The sequence below is a fragment of the Hesperophylax consimilis genome, chromosome 16, assembly GCF_061612785.1.
Source record: "Hesperophylax consimilis isolate HC1 chromosome 16, BYU_Hcon_1.0, whole genome shotgun sequence".
NCBI lineage: Eukaryota > Metazoa > Arthropoda > Insecta > Trichoptera > Limnephilidae > Hesperophylax > Hesperophylax consimilis.
In genome coordinates, this window is record NC_142851.1 from 14357272 (window position 1) to 14374021 (window position 16750).

The window sequence follows — 16750 nt, forward strand, 5'->3', positions numbered from 1 at the left end:
TGAAACACGTAAGGTGAGCCGTTTTTAAAACTTTTTTGTGTATTATGTCAAAATTTTAAATTTTCAAAATTGTTTGTTATTTTTAATAATAAAATTTAAAAGCATTTTTCATCACCTTTAAAAACAGTTTTAAGTTTACTGATCCGTTCAGAAATATCCCCTTTTATTTTGACTTTATTGAGAAGCTGAAATACAACGGTCTAATTGCCCGAGACCTGAAAAGGTTTAAATATAAACTTGCAATGCAGAGGCTGTATTTTACTTCTAGATTGTTTACCAACCTTTCCAAAACAACACAATAAAATAATATTAAAAGAACCAACTATTTATCGGCGCTAATTAAATTTGTATTATCTCCTAAAGAGCCAAAACCCTTTAAAATAACCTAATTCATTCTTCACCCAATAAATTGGTCGATCTTGTAGGCATACCACTGACACCTCTGTTGTAGTATCTTCCTTACTCTCAATAACCTTGCGTGTAACAGAAAGAGAGGTTACATCGGACCAATCAAGGGGCTTTGTTTTATTTTTCTCTGCGTGAATTTGAAAAATAAAACATCAAGTATAAAGTATAAATTTATCGTTTTGGGGATGATGCGAAAAGTGGGATTAAAGAGTCGACGCCTGTAATTTATAATTTATAACTAAAGATGGTACAACAAGTCTCCGCTAGAGTGTTGCTATGAATTATTCATGTGCGACATTACGGCGGTGGTGAATACGAATTGCAATATTATGTCAAAATGATGTGTGCCTCCAAAATAAACAAAAATAAATTGCCATTGATGAGAAAACTGCTACTTTTTAATGGTCATTCAGTCGCTAAGATACCAGATGTAGAAATTAAAAAAGATAAAAACGAATATAAAGATATTATTAACGGCAATAGTCGATATTATGTTAACACCTTCTTAGTCAGACGTCTTCCTATGTTTCGGGGAATTTGATACATTAACTGCTAATGAAAAGTTATTTTGAATTCTGGAGGTTTATAGATGCATTTTGGTAGTTAATTATTTAGTGGTTTTTGCGTTCGCGGAATGTCTGATTGAGTATTTTTTAAGTCTGTAAAACACCTCATTTATTTATGGTGATTATGACGCTGGAGATAAAAATTCTGTTAACGATATTACACCGAGAACACTGATATAAAATATTGCTAATTTATTAAAAAAATATATTATTCTTATTCCTGTTAAAACGGGACTGCAGACCTTTAACGATTATATTGGCAGAGGTTTCCTAACAAACGACAGAACACGTGTTCATAAAAATTCGAATATTATCGCATTTATCAAGAAAAGCACGGCAAAAATCCACAGCCAAAAATTCACATCAAAATAATGTACCTATGTGTTTACTTTCAACCAATCAGAATAAAGCAGAAATAATATTTAACTGAAATATTTAACTAATTCAAAACTGGATAAAACCACTATTTTATGTTCACAACTTCATTTAAATCATGAGCTATGGAGCCAAAAATAACCTATCAGTACCTAAGTAAACCATAAAAAATCATTAGACTTACTCTTTGTTCCAATCTTTTTAAAATTCTTTTCAGAAGGTTAAAATATCCTATATAGTTGAAAGTCCAGGGAAAGCAGATATTAAACTATATGCCAATCAGGTATAAAATATGCGTTTTTGACCCTAACTGAAAGGGACATTCAAATAACGCTCTTATCCAAAAAACTACTGTTGAATTAATTAAAAGTTTAAATGATTTACGTTGCGTGAAAAAAATGGTCAATACTTTTTAGGAATGAGTTGAAATTGTCACTTAAGACTTTGAATAAAATGACCTCAACAGAACAGGTGTATTTTCGCATCAATTTTTATTGTCTGGCAATTCGTTTGCCGTCCCAACCAGCCGCGTATGTTGACCCACCTGATATCGCCATTTTATTCATGAATATAATTCCCAATATAACTTTATCCGTTTACCATTGAAATGGCATTGTGTAGGTTTAGGCCAGTGATATACGACTTTTAAATGAATCGGCGGTCGTTAAATAAGCGCAAGTAACTAGAACAACTGGATTTTAATAGACACATAAATAAAAACTTACATAAAATTATGGAATAAGATGAATAATAATTATTTAAGCAGGTTTTGTTATTTTGTATATGGTACATAAAGGAGCCGGAGATTTTAAATGTGTACTACTAGTAGACATATTGATAAAAAAAAAATTGCAGATTGTCAGATCAGGTTTAGTTTTTAATTTGTCTGCCTAATTATGAACGTTGGTAATTTACTACACGTCGTAGGCTTAGTTATTAAATTGCCTATTAACATTTTGACAAATAATAGAGAACCACAAATTTGAATAAAAATTAAAATGTGTTTTAATTTCGGGTGTTGCGAAAAACACGCTATCTTTTGAAAATTCGGATCTTTTGCTGTCGCAGAGGCAAAAAGAGATATTTATACAATTTGATAACTTAGGCATCAAATAAATTCAAAATTTGCCAGACTTTTGTTAGGTATTTTTTTTTATGATACTTAAAATTAAGATTAAAAAAAAAATAGATAAACCACTGAGATCTTCGTTTTAGCATGTATCCTTTCTCACAAACGACGCTTGTTAGAAAGAGATGCATCAGCGGCAGTACTATAATGAGGGTATTCTGTTTTCTCACCTGCAGAAATTGCAGCAGCAGTAGGAAAAACTGCAACTGCAGTCCGTGAGACATGCTTCTAGAAAGCAGCCGCCACACCACGCGACACATGGCCGTCAGCCTCACGACACACAACAACTGGCTCACAACAACAACAATGACATGTCAGGGTTCACGACCACCTAGCCAACCACAGCAGCGAGCCACCTACCCCTATAACCAAGGATACAGGCAAACTACCATCACTGGCCCAATCCTCGATTAAACCGCTGTTGTTCACTTTACTTAATATGTCACAGAATCGTTATTTTTTCTCGAAATGATGTGGAAATAGCTGTATTAAAAAAGGTTAGTCAAATTCTTTAAATTTTATCACAATAATTCAACTTCACTTTGTCACTACTTTGTTTTTTAGTTTATTTTTACACACGCGCGGTCAGAAAACAAAATAATTTGTTGAGTTAGTTCTTTTTTAAGGTGACAGTCTTGGAGGTTTGTCGAACTGGTGACAAGCTTTTTATATGCGATTAATCATCAGCCAGTATACCAGCCGGTGCAGGGTAATTGGTCCAGTCGGTTTAGTCTGGATAAACTAGACTGATTAATTAGTACAATGGGAGTCGCGGGCCGGTTCGGAAACTGCCGACGACAAATAAAACAATTAGGTATCGTTCAGACTAACGATTGTTAAAAAAGTCGCTTTAATTGCGCACTGAAATAGAGTTATTTTCAAATGGTTACGCAGTTTTCATCTTTCATCGTTGAAGCATACACACGATATAAATTATAAATAGAAGGTTTAGAAGTATGTATTATCACTCTGTTAAAACACTGTACGAGAAAATTGGCGGGATATTTAATTCAATCACAAGAAAGTGTGTATGTACTACGTTTATTATTCCAAAGTTAACTTTCACAAAAACACTGGTCTATTTTCCGAGTTAAAAACAAAAACTGTTTATTTTTATAAATTTTTAAAACGACACTTTTGAAATTATAGTTTGAGGATGTTTTGATAAAATCACACGTGAGGAAATCGGTGCGCGTTGAGAATTAGGTACCGGTGCAAATTGCACAATAAGGAACGCACCCCAAACACTGTTCCGCCGGTGGCTGCCGTAACATAACCTCAAAGCTCGTTTGAAAACAAGTCCGCGGCGTCGCTAAAAAGGCGAAAATCCCCCCTCGCTCGTATAAACCTTCGGCGCTGCAGGGCGCGGGGCTACTGAGGAGATCGGCACTATCGGCAGTCTCGCCGCGGGCTCCCCACCCCGCCCCTTGTCCTACCCCTCCCACACCCAACCCAGACTCTACTTCGCGGTATGGGTTGGGTATGGAACGGTCCGGGGAAGGGGGGCGGGGCGCCTTTTGCCGCCATCAACTCGGGAGCGAGAGCGCTTGCGCAATGGACTCAACGATTCAATGCGCGCTTTTTCACTATTTTGGAAAAAATGTCATTCAATAAGTTTTGAGTGGGAAATAAAATTAATGCAATTTTACAAGGATTATTAATCGGTAAATGGTGGTGAATATAAAAACGTGTTAGTAAAAGAAAATATATTAGGAAGATCAAATGATTAAAATATTCTGCCGTATGACAGAAGTAAGAGATAATCGCTTTTGTTTTTTACGCTTTTTTTTAATAGTTACCATTTAACTATCCCTAATGGAAGAGTGCTTTCGTCGGATCGGTACTTACGTTTGTAAATTCAAGTCCAATGGAGTCCAATTTAAGGTACCTACTTACAGTGTTCTTTCTTTTCTCTGAAATCATAGATATTGTCTTTCTGCAGGATTTTATTAGGTACACTGAGAAAATGTACTGAAATGAAATACTGTTAATTTATTATAAATCTGGTAAATTATTCGTTTTACTGTTAAAAATGGGACTGCGGGCCTATAACGAATGATTTGAAAGAATTCCTAACAAAGTATCAATCAAAAGCGAGTGTTTTATTAGGACGGTGGAACACGTGTTCATACAATAACTGATATTGATATTACCATGCTGATATTGTCGCATTACGTCAGGATATTTTTTAGGAAAAAACACGTGTTCTCGATATATTTTGAATGAATAATATTTTATCAGGAAGTTGGCTTGTTGTAATTTTTTTTCAGGATTATTTTTCTCCGTGTATGAATTATTCTATACATATATTATTATAAAAGAATCAAATCTGTGTTCACAATGATAGTAAATGCATCGGTGAAATGAACAATGACAGCCATCGAATAAATATAATATTATGATATCTACGATAACAACAATGTAAACAATAAGCATCAAGAGCAAGCACGATCACAACGAACAAGTAATTAATATTGATTGGCACAAATAATCCCCGCATCTTCTATGCAAGTGAAGTTTAGCGAAAAATCTCTGACGATGAAAAACAACGAGCAAGAAACCAAACATCCGAGTGTTTCCCGTGAGAGACGGTGTTTTGCGCCGATCGGAGATGAGAAAAAAGTCGGAATACAAGAACACTTCATTCTTGAACAAACCTGTTGCATCTTTGTCTTACTGGGAGGCTGTGGCTCTAGGTCCATACCATACCTAACAACCTAACCAACCCACCTACCACGTGTGCATCAGTATGCGTCCACAGCATCTCCATTCGTCCACTTGCTCTTCTGTGTTGTTGTTTTTATTAGTTTTATGTGTGTTCGAGAGGATAATGTGAGAAAGAGTCGAGAATTTACCTGCCTTCGAATTGGTTAGTTTTTCATTAAAAATAATTAATTGTGCGGAGAAATATCGCTAAAATTTAAAAATGCTTTCGCTCATGTTTTGAATACTTCGACGAATATTAACGACGGGTTGTTTTACAAAATTCAACTCAACAAATTAAAAAATTAATATTCAAGTTCTGCGACTGTCATATTCAAGTTCTAAATATAACCTGCTGAAGTTAATTAAATAATAAAATTATACAAATATTACCGAATGAATGATGCGATGCACGGAATTTTTTTCTAAAAACAACATATTTTATGTAAGTAAATGTAATGTTATTAGGGTGTACATATATTATTATAATAGCCGTACCCCGCCATGCGTTGCTGTGGCTAAGTTTTTCTGTGCAGATAGAGAAACTATAGCGAGTGTTGCTTTTACGTACAAAAATGGGGCCGTTTTACGAAGAATATGGCGTTGTTTTTAAAAAAACATGTTTTAACCTGTCAGAGGTGACATCCTTATAATATAAAAACACACGCTTATTCAAATACAATTGCTACATATGGAATTGTGTGATGGGGAGGTTGTGCATCTTCAATTCTCCGTCCAATGATTTTAACTCAAAAACTATTGCAAGGATAATTTTCAAATGTCACCCGTCACACCCGTCAGAGCCAATTTTCAAAAAACTAAAAAATCCTACATATTCGTCAATTATACATTAAGACTATTCTTATATACATATGGAAAAAAAATCATGAAAAAACCAAAATATTCGCACCCGTTACTCGTCACACTTAAAATGTGTAATTCCTCCAACAAAAACAGCATTCGCCCAGCGACAATTCTCTTATATTGCTCCCAGTTATTCAATTCACTCAATATAGATACCAGAAAATCGGAAACTGATCATCTTTATATAAAAAAATATTCAGAATTGGCTATTAGTAAAGGGAAGGAACTATTTCAAAGAATGTCTCGTGTCATTAAATTAAATTAACTACTCTTTTACTCCATTCTATTTATATGTTTTCTTCTTTTTTCATATGTTCTTTTTTTCTCTCTCTTATCTCTTTACATCTTAACATTGTAATCTAAACAGTATGACTGCCATAATACGGGCATGAGCCTTGTATGGTGGTTGTAGACAACAAAATAAATTGTAATCATTTATTTTTTTATGAATAAAGTAACAAATGTAACGCTGTGTCAAAATTTCAACGCAATCGGTAAAAAACTTTCGGAGATTTAAGATTTTGAACGAACGAACACTCACATATTTTTATATTGATATATATTTCGGAAAGGTAAATTTTCGGCATAAACGACTTCATAAAATACTAAATATATGGCCCCTCGTAAGGTAAGGCACTCGAATAGTAAGCTGGAGGTCACGGGTTCAAATCCCGGAGTGCGCAAGTAAATTTTATTTGATTAGTTTGTGTTATTTCACAAATTACTCATTTAAAAATAATATATGTAAAGTATATTTGCGGCACATTCCAGAGTGGAAAACTTTCATTATCGCCCTGGTGTAAGACCACAATCCAGAATAGAAACGTTGCTTTTACTTCCCCACCTTCCTCTTTCCCATCTCTTTCCCTTCCCGACTGCCTTCAGCCTCACAACATATCCCAATTGAGGATGCCATAGTCTCACTGGCTGCAGATGGTTGGGAGCAGTTGGTAAATTTCCCAAAATTCAAAATTAATTTATTTAAATGTGTTATTATCATTAAGGATAAAATTAAATTAAATTTCAATTACCATTGAGTTATTGGTGTCATATATATACAATTACATATTATTTAATTAATACAATTCTTCAAAATATTAATATGGAAACATACGAAACATCTTACTGCTGTCTAAAGCCAATTAATTCACCTAGATTTCACTGTTTATCCCATGTTTTTAGGTTCTACAAATTTTGCTCAGTATTGCAAGCGATCGCTCAAAACGTTTTAGCAAACTTGGCATAATATGCCTCGAGTGGTTAAAGAAGCGGAAACCAAATTAATACACATGTCGCTGTCCAGTACTAGCGTACTACTTTGTGGCAATCCCGGACCTTTGCTTAACCCCTCACATACCCAATTTATACCGATTTATAACAAGCTTCTCAGTAACACGGTAATATTTTTTTAAGTTATTAATAAACGTTAATTATATGAAATTCCATCGATAGAAAAAAAATCACAAAGTAAGCTCCAAAAATTATAAAAACACGTTTTGTTCTGTTATTTAATATGTTATGGGCATGAAAAAATCACAGTGTATCTTTAAATGCAACTAAAGCATTTTGCGAGAGATTTTTCCTATATTTCAAACGACTCGTGTTTTATTAAATAATTTCACCATTTTTGCTTCATTATTATCTCTTTTTAATATTAGCGCGCTCTCTCTAACATTAGTATTTACATATCTCCCTTTCGGTGACCGGACAAATCATCAAAATGATAATTCACCACATCTTTAAAAAGTTATATAAAGTCATGGAAAGTGATGAAACAAAAACTTTATTAACTGGGTTATGTAGGTTAGGTTAGGTTAGGTTAGGTTAAGTTAGGTTAGGTTAGGTTTAAATTTTATTTTATTTCATCGTTTTTAATGACTTTATATCACTTTTTAAATGTGTGTTGAATTTTCACTGTGTTGAGTTATCATGGAACCCTCCCTTTCAAACCATCTTTGAACGCTTACTACGGGGCCTTAACTGGTGTCCTTAGAAAACGTGTTCAAACATCCAACTAAATTAATATTAATTTCGTCATAATATGTATTAATTAATTCAGCCAAGCTATTTGTATAAAAATACTTCTGTTATTGAAATTTCAAAAGCGAAACGTCTCTAGCGATTGCTTTTGACATTGGCCATAATGTGTTAACTTTATAACTCGATTTGGTCATTTGAAATATTCACCTCCTCGATTTTGTCTTATCCGTAATCAAATGGTCATAGTCTTCCCTTTGTAAGACTACATTTATTATAATGAACCAATTAAGAGGAGATATAGATTGCTTATCCCGTTTATATCTGGTCATTTGAAAACTAAATTAATTCTCGGATTATTTACTGTCTATGGACGGCCACCCACTTTATGTGCGATAGATTTTATGCTTATGGTTTTGCATACATTTTGAAGACAAACGTCTGTGTTATTGAGTGTCTATGGTGATAGAAATGAAAATGTGGATTCTTTTATTAATGAATTTACTGTCGTTATGAGTCAGCGGGAAGCATTTGCCTGGTGCCTTCTTGTGTAAAATTGACAATATGATATGATAACTGTAATTTTCAAACAGTTTCCAATACATTTTGTCACACCAAGGCCGAAGAATTTATTTTTCAGTAAAATTGGCCATTAAAATTCTAAACAGTCATAATACATTCAATAATTCGGGTGGGTAAATGGATAGGGTTGGCTAATAAGGAATGAACGAAAATATACACACACGGAGAAAAATGAGAAATTCTTATTTATTAAGAAACTCTTCAAACCATAGTAATCCGGTTAAAAACGGGATTGCAGGCCTTTAACGAATGAATTAACAGTTTTCCCGATAAACTTTTAGCAAATCACGAATATACCATCACGATGTCGGAACACGTGATAACACATACCTAACTTACCTAAAGATTATCAGGAAATCTGTTAATTCATTCGTCAAGGCCGGTAATTCCATTTTTGACCGGATTACCAGCAATTTGAAGAGATTCTTATTGATTGGCAATACTTTTTTTTCGCCATGCACCAGATTGAAACAGGCGCTTAGATATATGAACGTACAGAAATAATGGACGCAGATAGAATTCCCAATAGAATAATATATAGGGTTTTCCAATAAGAAGTGTTATTTTGAATATTAATTAAAGAATAAATGATTTTTTATGGCCGGAATTAAATGGTATTGATCTGGACAACGTTTACTTTCAACAAGACGGCGCTACGTGCCACACAAGCAACGAAACCATTGATATTTTAGGGGAAAAGTTTCCGGACCGTGTTATCTCTCGAAGAGGTGATCACAATTGGCCACCGAGATCTTGTGATTTAACACCTTGCGACTTCTTCCTTTGGGGCCACGTGAAAGAAAAGGTCTACGTCAATAGCCCAGCGTCGATTCAAGACCTCAAAGAAGGAATTCGTGAGGCTATCGAGGACATAAGGCAGCCACTTTGCGATTTGGTTATGGAAAATTTCATGAAAAGGATATGGTCCCGTAGGCGTGGTCGTGGTGGTCATTTGACTGATGTTATTTTTCACTATTAACGGAATACCTTCCTCTTTATAATAAAATAGACATTTGATCATTTATATTAAAAAATGGCATTTTTCTTTGAATATCAAAATAACACCTCTTATTGGAAAACCCTGTATTATCCGTAAGCGGATGAAAGAACAAGTCGGTGACGTACCAGAAAGATAGGACACAGGTAAAGCGAATTAAATATTTAAATAGTCGAGTAATTTCAGGTGTCGTAATGTCAGAAGAGAACGTGTGAATGTGGATGAATCATGGAGAATACTGCACAAAAGTCCCAACTGCTCCCTGCTAATCGGAATCAACAAAATGGCATTAACAATCGGGGTATTAAGAAACTGTTCCTTTTTAATAAAAGAGTAACGTTTTTAGAATTAAACTTATTTATAACACCATTTAGTAACACTACTCCGTACAAATTTGGTGTTAACAAATCTCATACGTGCTGTGCACTTAGGCAACTAGTAGATTCCGAAGGTTTGCAGGTTCACCGCTCTGCCGTCACTAGTATGTTTTGTATGAAACTAATAAATATTACGGAAGGCCCCATGGGTGCTGGTGTTCAGAACGCACCTATGGGACTTGGCATTAATTTCTAAATCGCTCTTGTGCTATACGAGTATTATTCCAACGGATGGATTTTTGTTTCCTAATATTTTCTTATTTATTCTTAGCCGCTGCTTCTAATAGAGAGCAACTTGACAAACGTAATTATTTCTCAACCCGAGCTTAAAATGCAACAATGTCAGCACTATGAAATTTTTTTGCATGCATTAATTTTTATGCACATATAGAAAAATTAGTTCAAAAGTTGAATCCCTATGAGTACTCGTATAATGACAGTACCTTCGAACAAATTGCGCCATTTATCTTTGATTGCTAATCACGCCCGTCAAACCTTTGACGGGCGGCGATCAAATAATATTTTCTTTAGTACGGATCATGTCTCACGTCAGAAGCCGAGGCGAACCGAGTAGCAGTAATAAAACATTAGAGAAGACAACGTCGACCGTCGGACCTGTCACTAATTAAATGTGACCGTATATGCATAATTAAAACACAAACATTAAACTGAAGCCATTAAAAAGGTAAAAATAAAAAGGTAATTTACGGTCGCAACTAGCCGGCGAGGGGCGAGCTCACGCGGAGAGTTTCATTCGGTGGAACGAAAAGAATAAAAAATTTACAGCAAACCACGAATATAAATGGAAAAAAAAACGAATTAAAGGGTTGTTGTTAAGTATTTTTTATCCATTAAAGGAAGAACAACTTGATTTTTTTTAATCGATAATGATCATCACATTGTTAAGATGTTTTTTGGAAATATCATCACAAATTTCAACTGCTTTTGCTGGTCGGGTCGTTACCCCATTGTTTTGCCAAGGTGCCAAATTGCTTCCCATTATTGCGCTATTCGGTAGCCTCTGTGAATTTTGTTGAAGGGTTGCAAAATTCAACTTCTCTGGAATACTAACACAAGAGTTTAGTCTTATGTTTTTAAGTATCAGAAGGAAGAGTTAATTTACCACAAAGAGGTCATGAGGATTATCCTTTGCCTGATGAATAATTTATCTCATCATTACCTAAATGCTGATAATTTCTCGTAAATATCAACGTTTATAAATATTCAATACTCAACGTTTCTTAAATTTGTCCATTATTTCTTTCAATTAAATAATTAATATCTATAAACATAATCGAAATTTCCACTAATATTAATATAAAATCACAATAATCCATAAATATCCATGAATATCTCTTATGTATTTCTTATTATGTTTCTAAATATACTTTAATTTTTCATAAAAACTCATAAATTTTTCAAAATTCTCATTAATTCTTCAATAAAATAATAATACAACGATTATTATAAAAATTAAAAAATATCTATAAATATCAACAAAGAGCCTAAAATATCAAAAAATTTACTGAGTATTTATAAATGTCTGTAAAAATCCACCAATGTGAGTAAATATCCATGGAATAATAATAAAAACACAACATTTGTGTTATTTCACTTTAAGTGCGATTTACTATAACTAAAAATAAATAATTTAGAATTCAATATTCTTAATATTACTCCCACAGTGCGTCTTACATAAAACAGACCAAGTAATAACAAACTGTACATTATATACAAAGCGATGACAAGAGAACAAAAAATAACAATAAGAGTCCTATTATAGCTCAGGATAATAATAACCAACGTGAAATAAAAATGTACTTTACACACATAAAGGAAATAATTTAATGTAGATATATCTATGAAAATCCATAAACAATATCTACCAAATAAAAGACATGATCCTTGTGGAGTATTTAAAAAGCGAAAAAATATCTAGAATTTTTGAAGAGCCGGTTCCCTTTTCTCAGATTTGCTGGAATCCACAATGGCTAGTGGCTTCCACACTGGTATCAACAATTTCTACTACTATACATTACTAACGCTTGATTTCTTAGAGTCAGATACACACACCCACACACCTCAAAATGCAGGACATCGTATACCGATGTTACTGAAGGCCGCCTATGTTTCAAGTTGACTGACGGCCGCTCCATCCTGGATATCGGTTTTCTGCGATTTTCCATATTCCCACAGGCAAATGCGGAGGGATTCCTTACAATAAGGCGCAGCAGAATCTTCCCCCCGATCCCAACATAACACAAACAGACATGTCTCTAGTATATGGCCGCTGTCGGTTGCTGGTGATGCTGATGCTGGAAAAACATGCAATTTTAGTTGGGTTTTTATGTAAATATTTTTTATTGTAGAAAGCAATCACTTTGTGGTTTGACATATTTAATAAAATAAAATACTTTTTTGTTTTAAAACCACGATATTTATTAATTTAAGAACCGACCGGTTTCGCTTTACTTAAGCATCATCAGGGTACAAATTAATACTAAACAAGAAGTACATAATGTGTGCATATATATATAACAAAATATAGAGGGAGACAACATGATACAAATATACTATAGAGGGAGACAACATGATACAAATATAAGCAACACAAAGACGGTCATAAAATACATTAACATAAGTGCACAAGTAATGAAAAAACCGCCAGATAATTATGTAGACTAATGGGTTATACCAATAAATCGGGAGAAACAAAGCATCAACTGGCATGGTGGTAAGGAGGTAAGGAGAACTGGGATTTTTTTTATTTTTTTTTCATGGGTTTATTGGAAACAGACCAGTTATTGGAAACACAATATTAGAAACACAATATTTGAAAATAGTCCAATATTAGCTATTCACTAACGCAACTCGAAAAAGCCGCCCGTAGAAAAAAACCAGCGTCGGTGGATTTTTACCTGCTTTATTAATACTCATAAATATCCTTAAACAACCATAAATATTCATTAAAATACATATCTTCTCATAATTTCCCATAATTTTTAATTAATATTGATCATAATTTCTCAAAAATTTTGTTTTGTATTTTTGTAATTTATATATATAAAAAAAAAATCTTTAAGTGCTTTTTGACATGAAAAACGCGAAATTTAGTAAAAAACGAAAAAATATTTTATTTTCCATACGTTGATTTATATATTTTTCCATGTATCTTATTAGACTACGGCTATGTAGAGGGTTTTGCAATCACAAATCGTTTTTAAAAAATAAAAATCTTCCGTTCTATCCGAGCTGCTAATGTAACATTCACCCTTCTACCTGAGATGCGTTCCGTTGTCTACTACGACCATCATTTAATATAACATCGGAATCGTGATTCACGTATCGATCAGTTGGGATGTTCCGCTTGGAATGTTCCCGGCAAATGAGCAGCGCCGAGCGAATCTTCTTGAATAAGGCCAAATCATCGTACCTACCTACTACAGTACTAACCAACAGCCTGTGTTGTGGGATTTTCGAGAGCTTTCAAGATTTTTGTTCCAGCTCCGAAAGGGTTAAATCATTTCAAAGGGGATCGATACTTTGTAACCAAAGAATATAATTTTTAAGATATATATTAGTGGGTAGATTCTCGTAAGTAGCTTTTGAATTGTTCTTTACATGGTGTCCCGAAACTAGTGGTACAAGCGGAAAACTCATGAATCTACATCATATTTGGAGTCGTTTTGTGAAATAACTTTTTTTATATGAGTTTTTTAAATCGAGTCCGAAGTTAAAATTGTTTAGTCAAATTAACTAAGTGTTTAATATAAGCTGTATGTATTTGTAAATGCATCAAAGCGTAGATTTGAAAACTCGTAAAGTTTTCTTAACCGTTTATATACTTAAAAAATGAAGAATGGGTTTTTAAAAAAAATCCGTTTTTGAGGTCAAATTTAATAAAAAAATATATGGGCTGACTTAATTACTTTCGGCTGTTTATTGTCTGTTAAAATGCGTCGATGTGTATACCCAGCTCCAATAGTTCTCTACCTAAACCTAAAATTTGCTAAAAAATCTTTTTTTTTTAAATCAGTAACTCGGGGTTACTATCAGCTGATTTATTTATTGCCTTTTGTGCCGCGGAGTTCCCGCCATAATATTTTTGAAGCCTTTATTTTGCTGCCTAAAAGAGTTTTTTAAATATCGTAATGCTCAGATTCAAATTTTTAATTAAAAAAATATTTATTACTTTGAAAAAGAGTTAAAAATTATTTGTTTTTGTTAAATACACTTCATTACGTTTTATAACTGATCTGACGTCCTCACATTACAATTATTGTTTTATATTAATATTTGATGATTTAAACATCTAAATAAAAAAGTGAAGCAATTGCTTCCATTAGTCGTGTTTTGTTTACAGTTCGTTTATATGTTAATCTTTATTACAAGTGTGTTTTATTTGAAATTTCTTCCTGTTGACTTGATCCATTTTTTTGTACAAGCTAGATTGTAGCACTGGTTTCCGGACACCTTGTATACCGACTCCTTTCACCCCCACTCTCAAACGACAAAAAAATAACTAAAAACACATTATCAAGCATTAAACAAGCCTTTTTGTATACAGTTCAACCCTTTGAGTTAGGCATTATCAAAAGTAGTACAACCTTCTTGAATGGGCAGCCTTTACGCGTACGAGAATATAACTTATAAGGAGCGGACAGCCTTGCCCAAGGGTACGTTTTGTTAGTTGAGCGGGCGCAACGACCCAATACCGTAATACGGCACAATGCCTGTGAAGGAAGGGCCCGGCCGGGGTACCCCAATAGCCTGGGGGTGCCGTACCCTTCAATGGGATGCGCTCTCCTTTCCGGATAACACAATACCACACCTGCTGGTGGCTGGAGGTTGCTGTATTACTATGGTTTGTTTATGCGGGTGCTTATGTGCTAGAAACCGGTTGCGTGTTTTGTTTGAAAAAACTGCATAATTATGAAGTTTTTTAAAAATTTAGTAATGAATTGATCGGAGCCAGTAGATTTTGGCAACCCCTATATGAGGATGATAATAATGCATGCATACAAGCATATTTAGAGCAAAAATGTGCTTTCCGATGATATATTTTGTTCAACAAAAAAACAGCGTGCCACGCAATATGCACTCTCTCTCTCGTTTCAGCAGCAACGTACAGACGAGACAGAGCGCATATCACGTGATACGTTGCCACGTGTGGCAGTGTGATCAGTGGCGAAGTGTGACAGAATTCCTTTTTTTTACATTAATACCACACTGGAGGCCCCGAGGAAAATAATTTCGTTCAGAGCCCATGTCATATTTCGGGATGCTGTGAGGAGCGTCTTTTAGTAAGTTCTGGAAAGGTTAAAAGTATAAGGGTTGGGTAGGAATCTACGGATCAGTGTGTCCATGAGTGACAGAATATATGACATGAATATATCCCTCCCACGGGTCCTGTTACAAAGGTGTTGGTTGGGGCGGCGGTTCCCAAACCCGCATCCAAAATTAAGTTGAAAAATATATCTTATTATGCTGGTTAAAATCCTTTGGATAGGTTCGTGCTGACACCGTGTATAGTGGTGGCCCTTGGTGAAAGCCAACATAGAATCGAAAATTTGCTCGAAATGACTTTCGCAGTGTTTGGAGACTAGATCTGAATAGCTAGTTACTTTCTTACCTTCCTATTTTACATCCCTCCCTTACTACACTCCATTCAGCCATACAGCATATCCCAATAATCAACGCCAACCATAGACATATGAATATTAGTAGACCTGCCCTAAGTGATAAAAAGCGTATTATCCCCACTCCCCATACCGGTTCCATTGAGCCGGCTGGGCTCGCGTATGGCCTCAAATGAAATTTGAAAACGTGACGTCATCATTCTTGTGCGAACTATGGTCGAGGCATCATCGGTTCATTTTACGAAATAACACGGCAAAATGTTGACTTGTACTATGAAAACTTGTAAAAATAGATGTGAAAAAGGGAATAAACCCAATTGTCGTATTACATTCCATATATAAGCATTATTTTACTTTATTTTAAGCATATTCACATCGTATAATATGAATCAGTTGTTACTATCACATCGAGAAACGTCTGGACGCGAAACACAAAGCTGGTTGGTTGCTGGGAAGTAAATTATGAACATTTATAAAAGTGTCTTAACTAAATACTCTGAAACTAACTACGACTCTGCAAACAGAAGAAATTTACTTTGACGAATTTGGACTTCGCAAATTAGTTCATAACGTGGCGAGTAATTTGCGCTCCCATGTAAAAATGTCTATTCATTTAAATGCAGATTTTACTTTTAAGAACTAAATGGTGATATTATAATGCGAGATGCCTATTTACTGTCAGATTGATTTATTGACGAATCACAGTCAGCTTAACCCCCTTCGTTCTTCAACAGTTGATTTTACCCCTCGCCCTTATCTTCTCGTCTATTAATTCCTATGTCTGTGACGCCAACTCAATCTTCTAAGTGTGTGGCAACGTTTATTCTATATCTAGTATTTATATGTAAGTTAAAAGATAAAATGTTACCAGATTTCATGTTGAAAAGTATTAGTTTTAATAGTACAATCCATGGCTATCCTACGAGAAGATGCAACGATTTTAGGCTTCTTAAGAAAAATTTATCGGCAACACTAAACAATATTTATTATAAAAGTTTTAAAATGTTCAATGAACTCCCCATAAATGTTAAGGAAGCTAAAAGTCTTGTACCTTTTCGTGTGTTATGTCTCAATGTTGTGAAGTCCAAATATTAGTACTAGATAATAGAATATTATTGTAGTAGAAAACAGGG

General features: G+C 34.3%; 1 protein-coding gene across 1 annotated transcript in view; it reads right to left on the reverse strand.

Moving 5' to 3' along the window:
• The window catches only part of Ser (protein serrate), a 389512-nt gene extending 385694 nt beyond the window's left edge, over window positions 1-3818 (reverse strand). The window contains exon 1 of the mRNA XM_089640941.1: window positions 2649-3818. Coding sequence (XP_089497067.1) covers window positions 2649-2738 — 90 coding nt within the window. The 5' untranslated portion in view covers window positions 2739-3818. The remainder of the gene's footprint in view (window positions 1-2648) is intronic.
• Between the last annotated feature and the right edge of the window lie 12932 nt (window positions 3819-16750).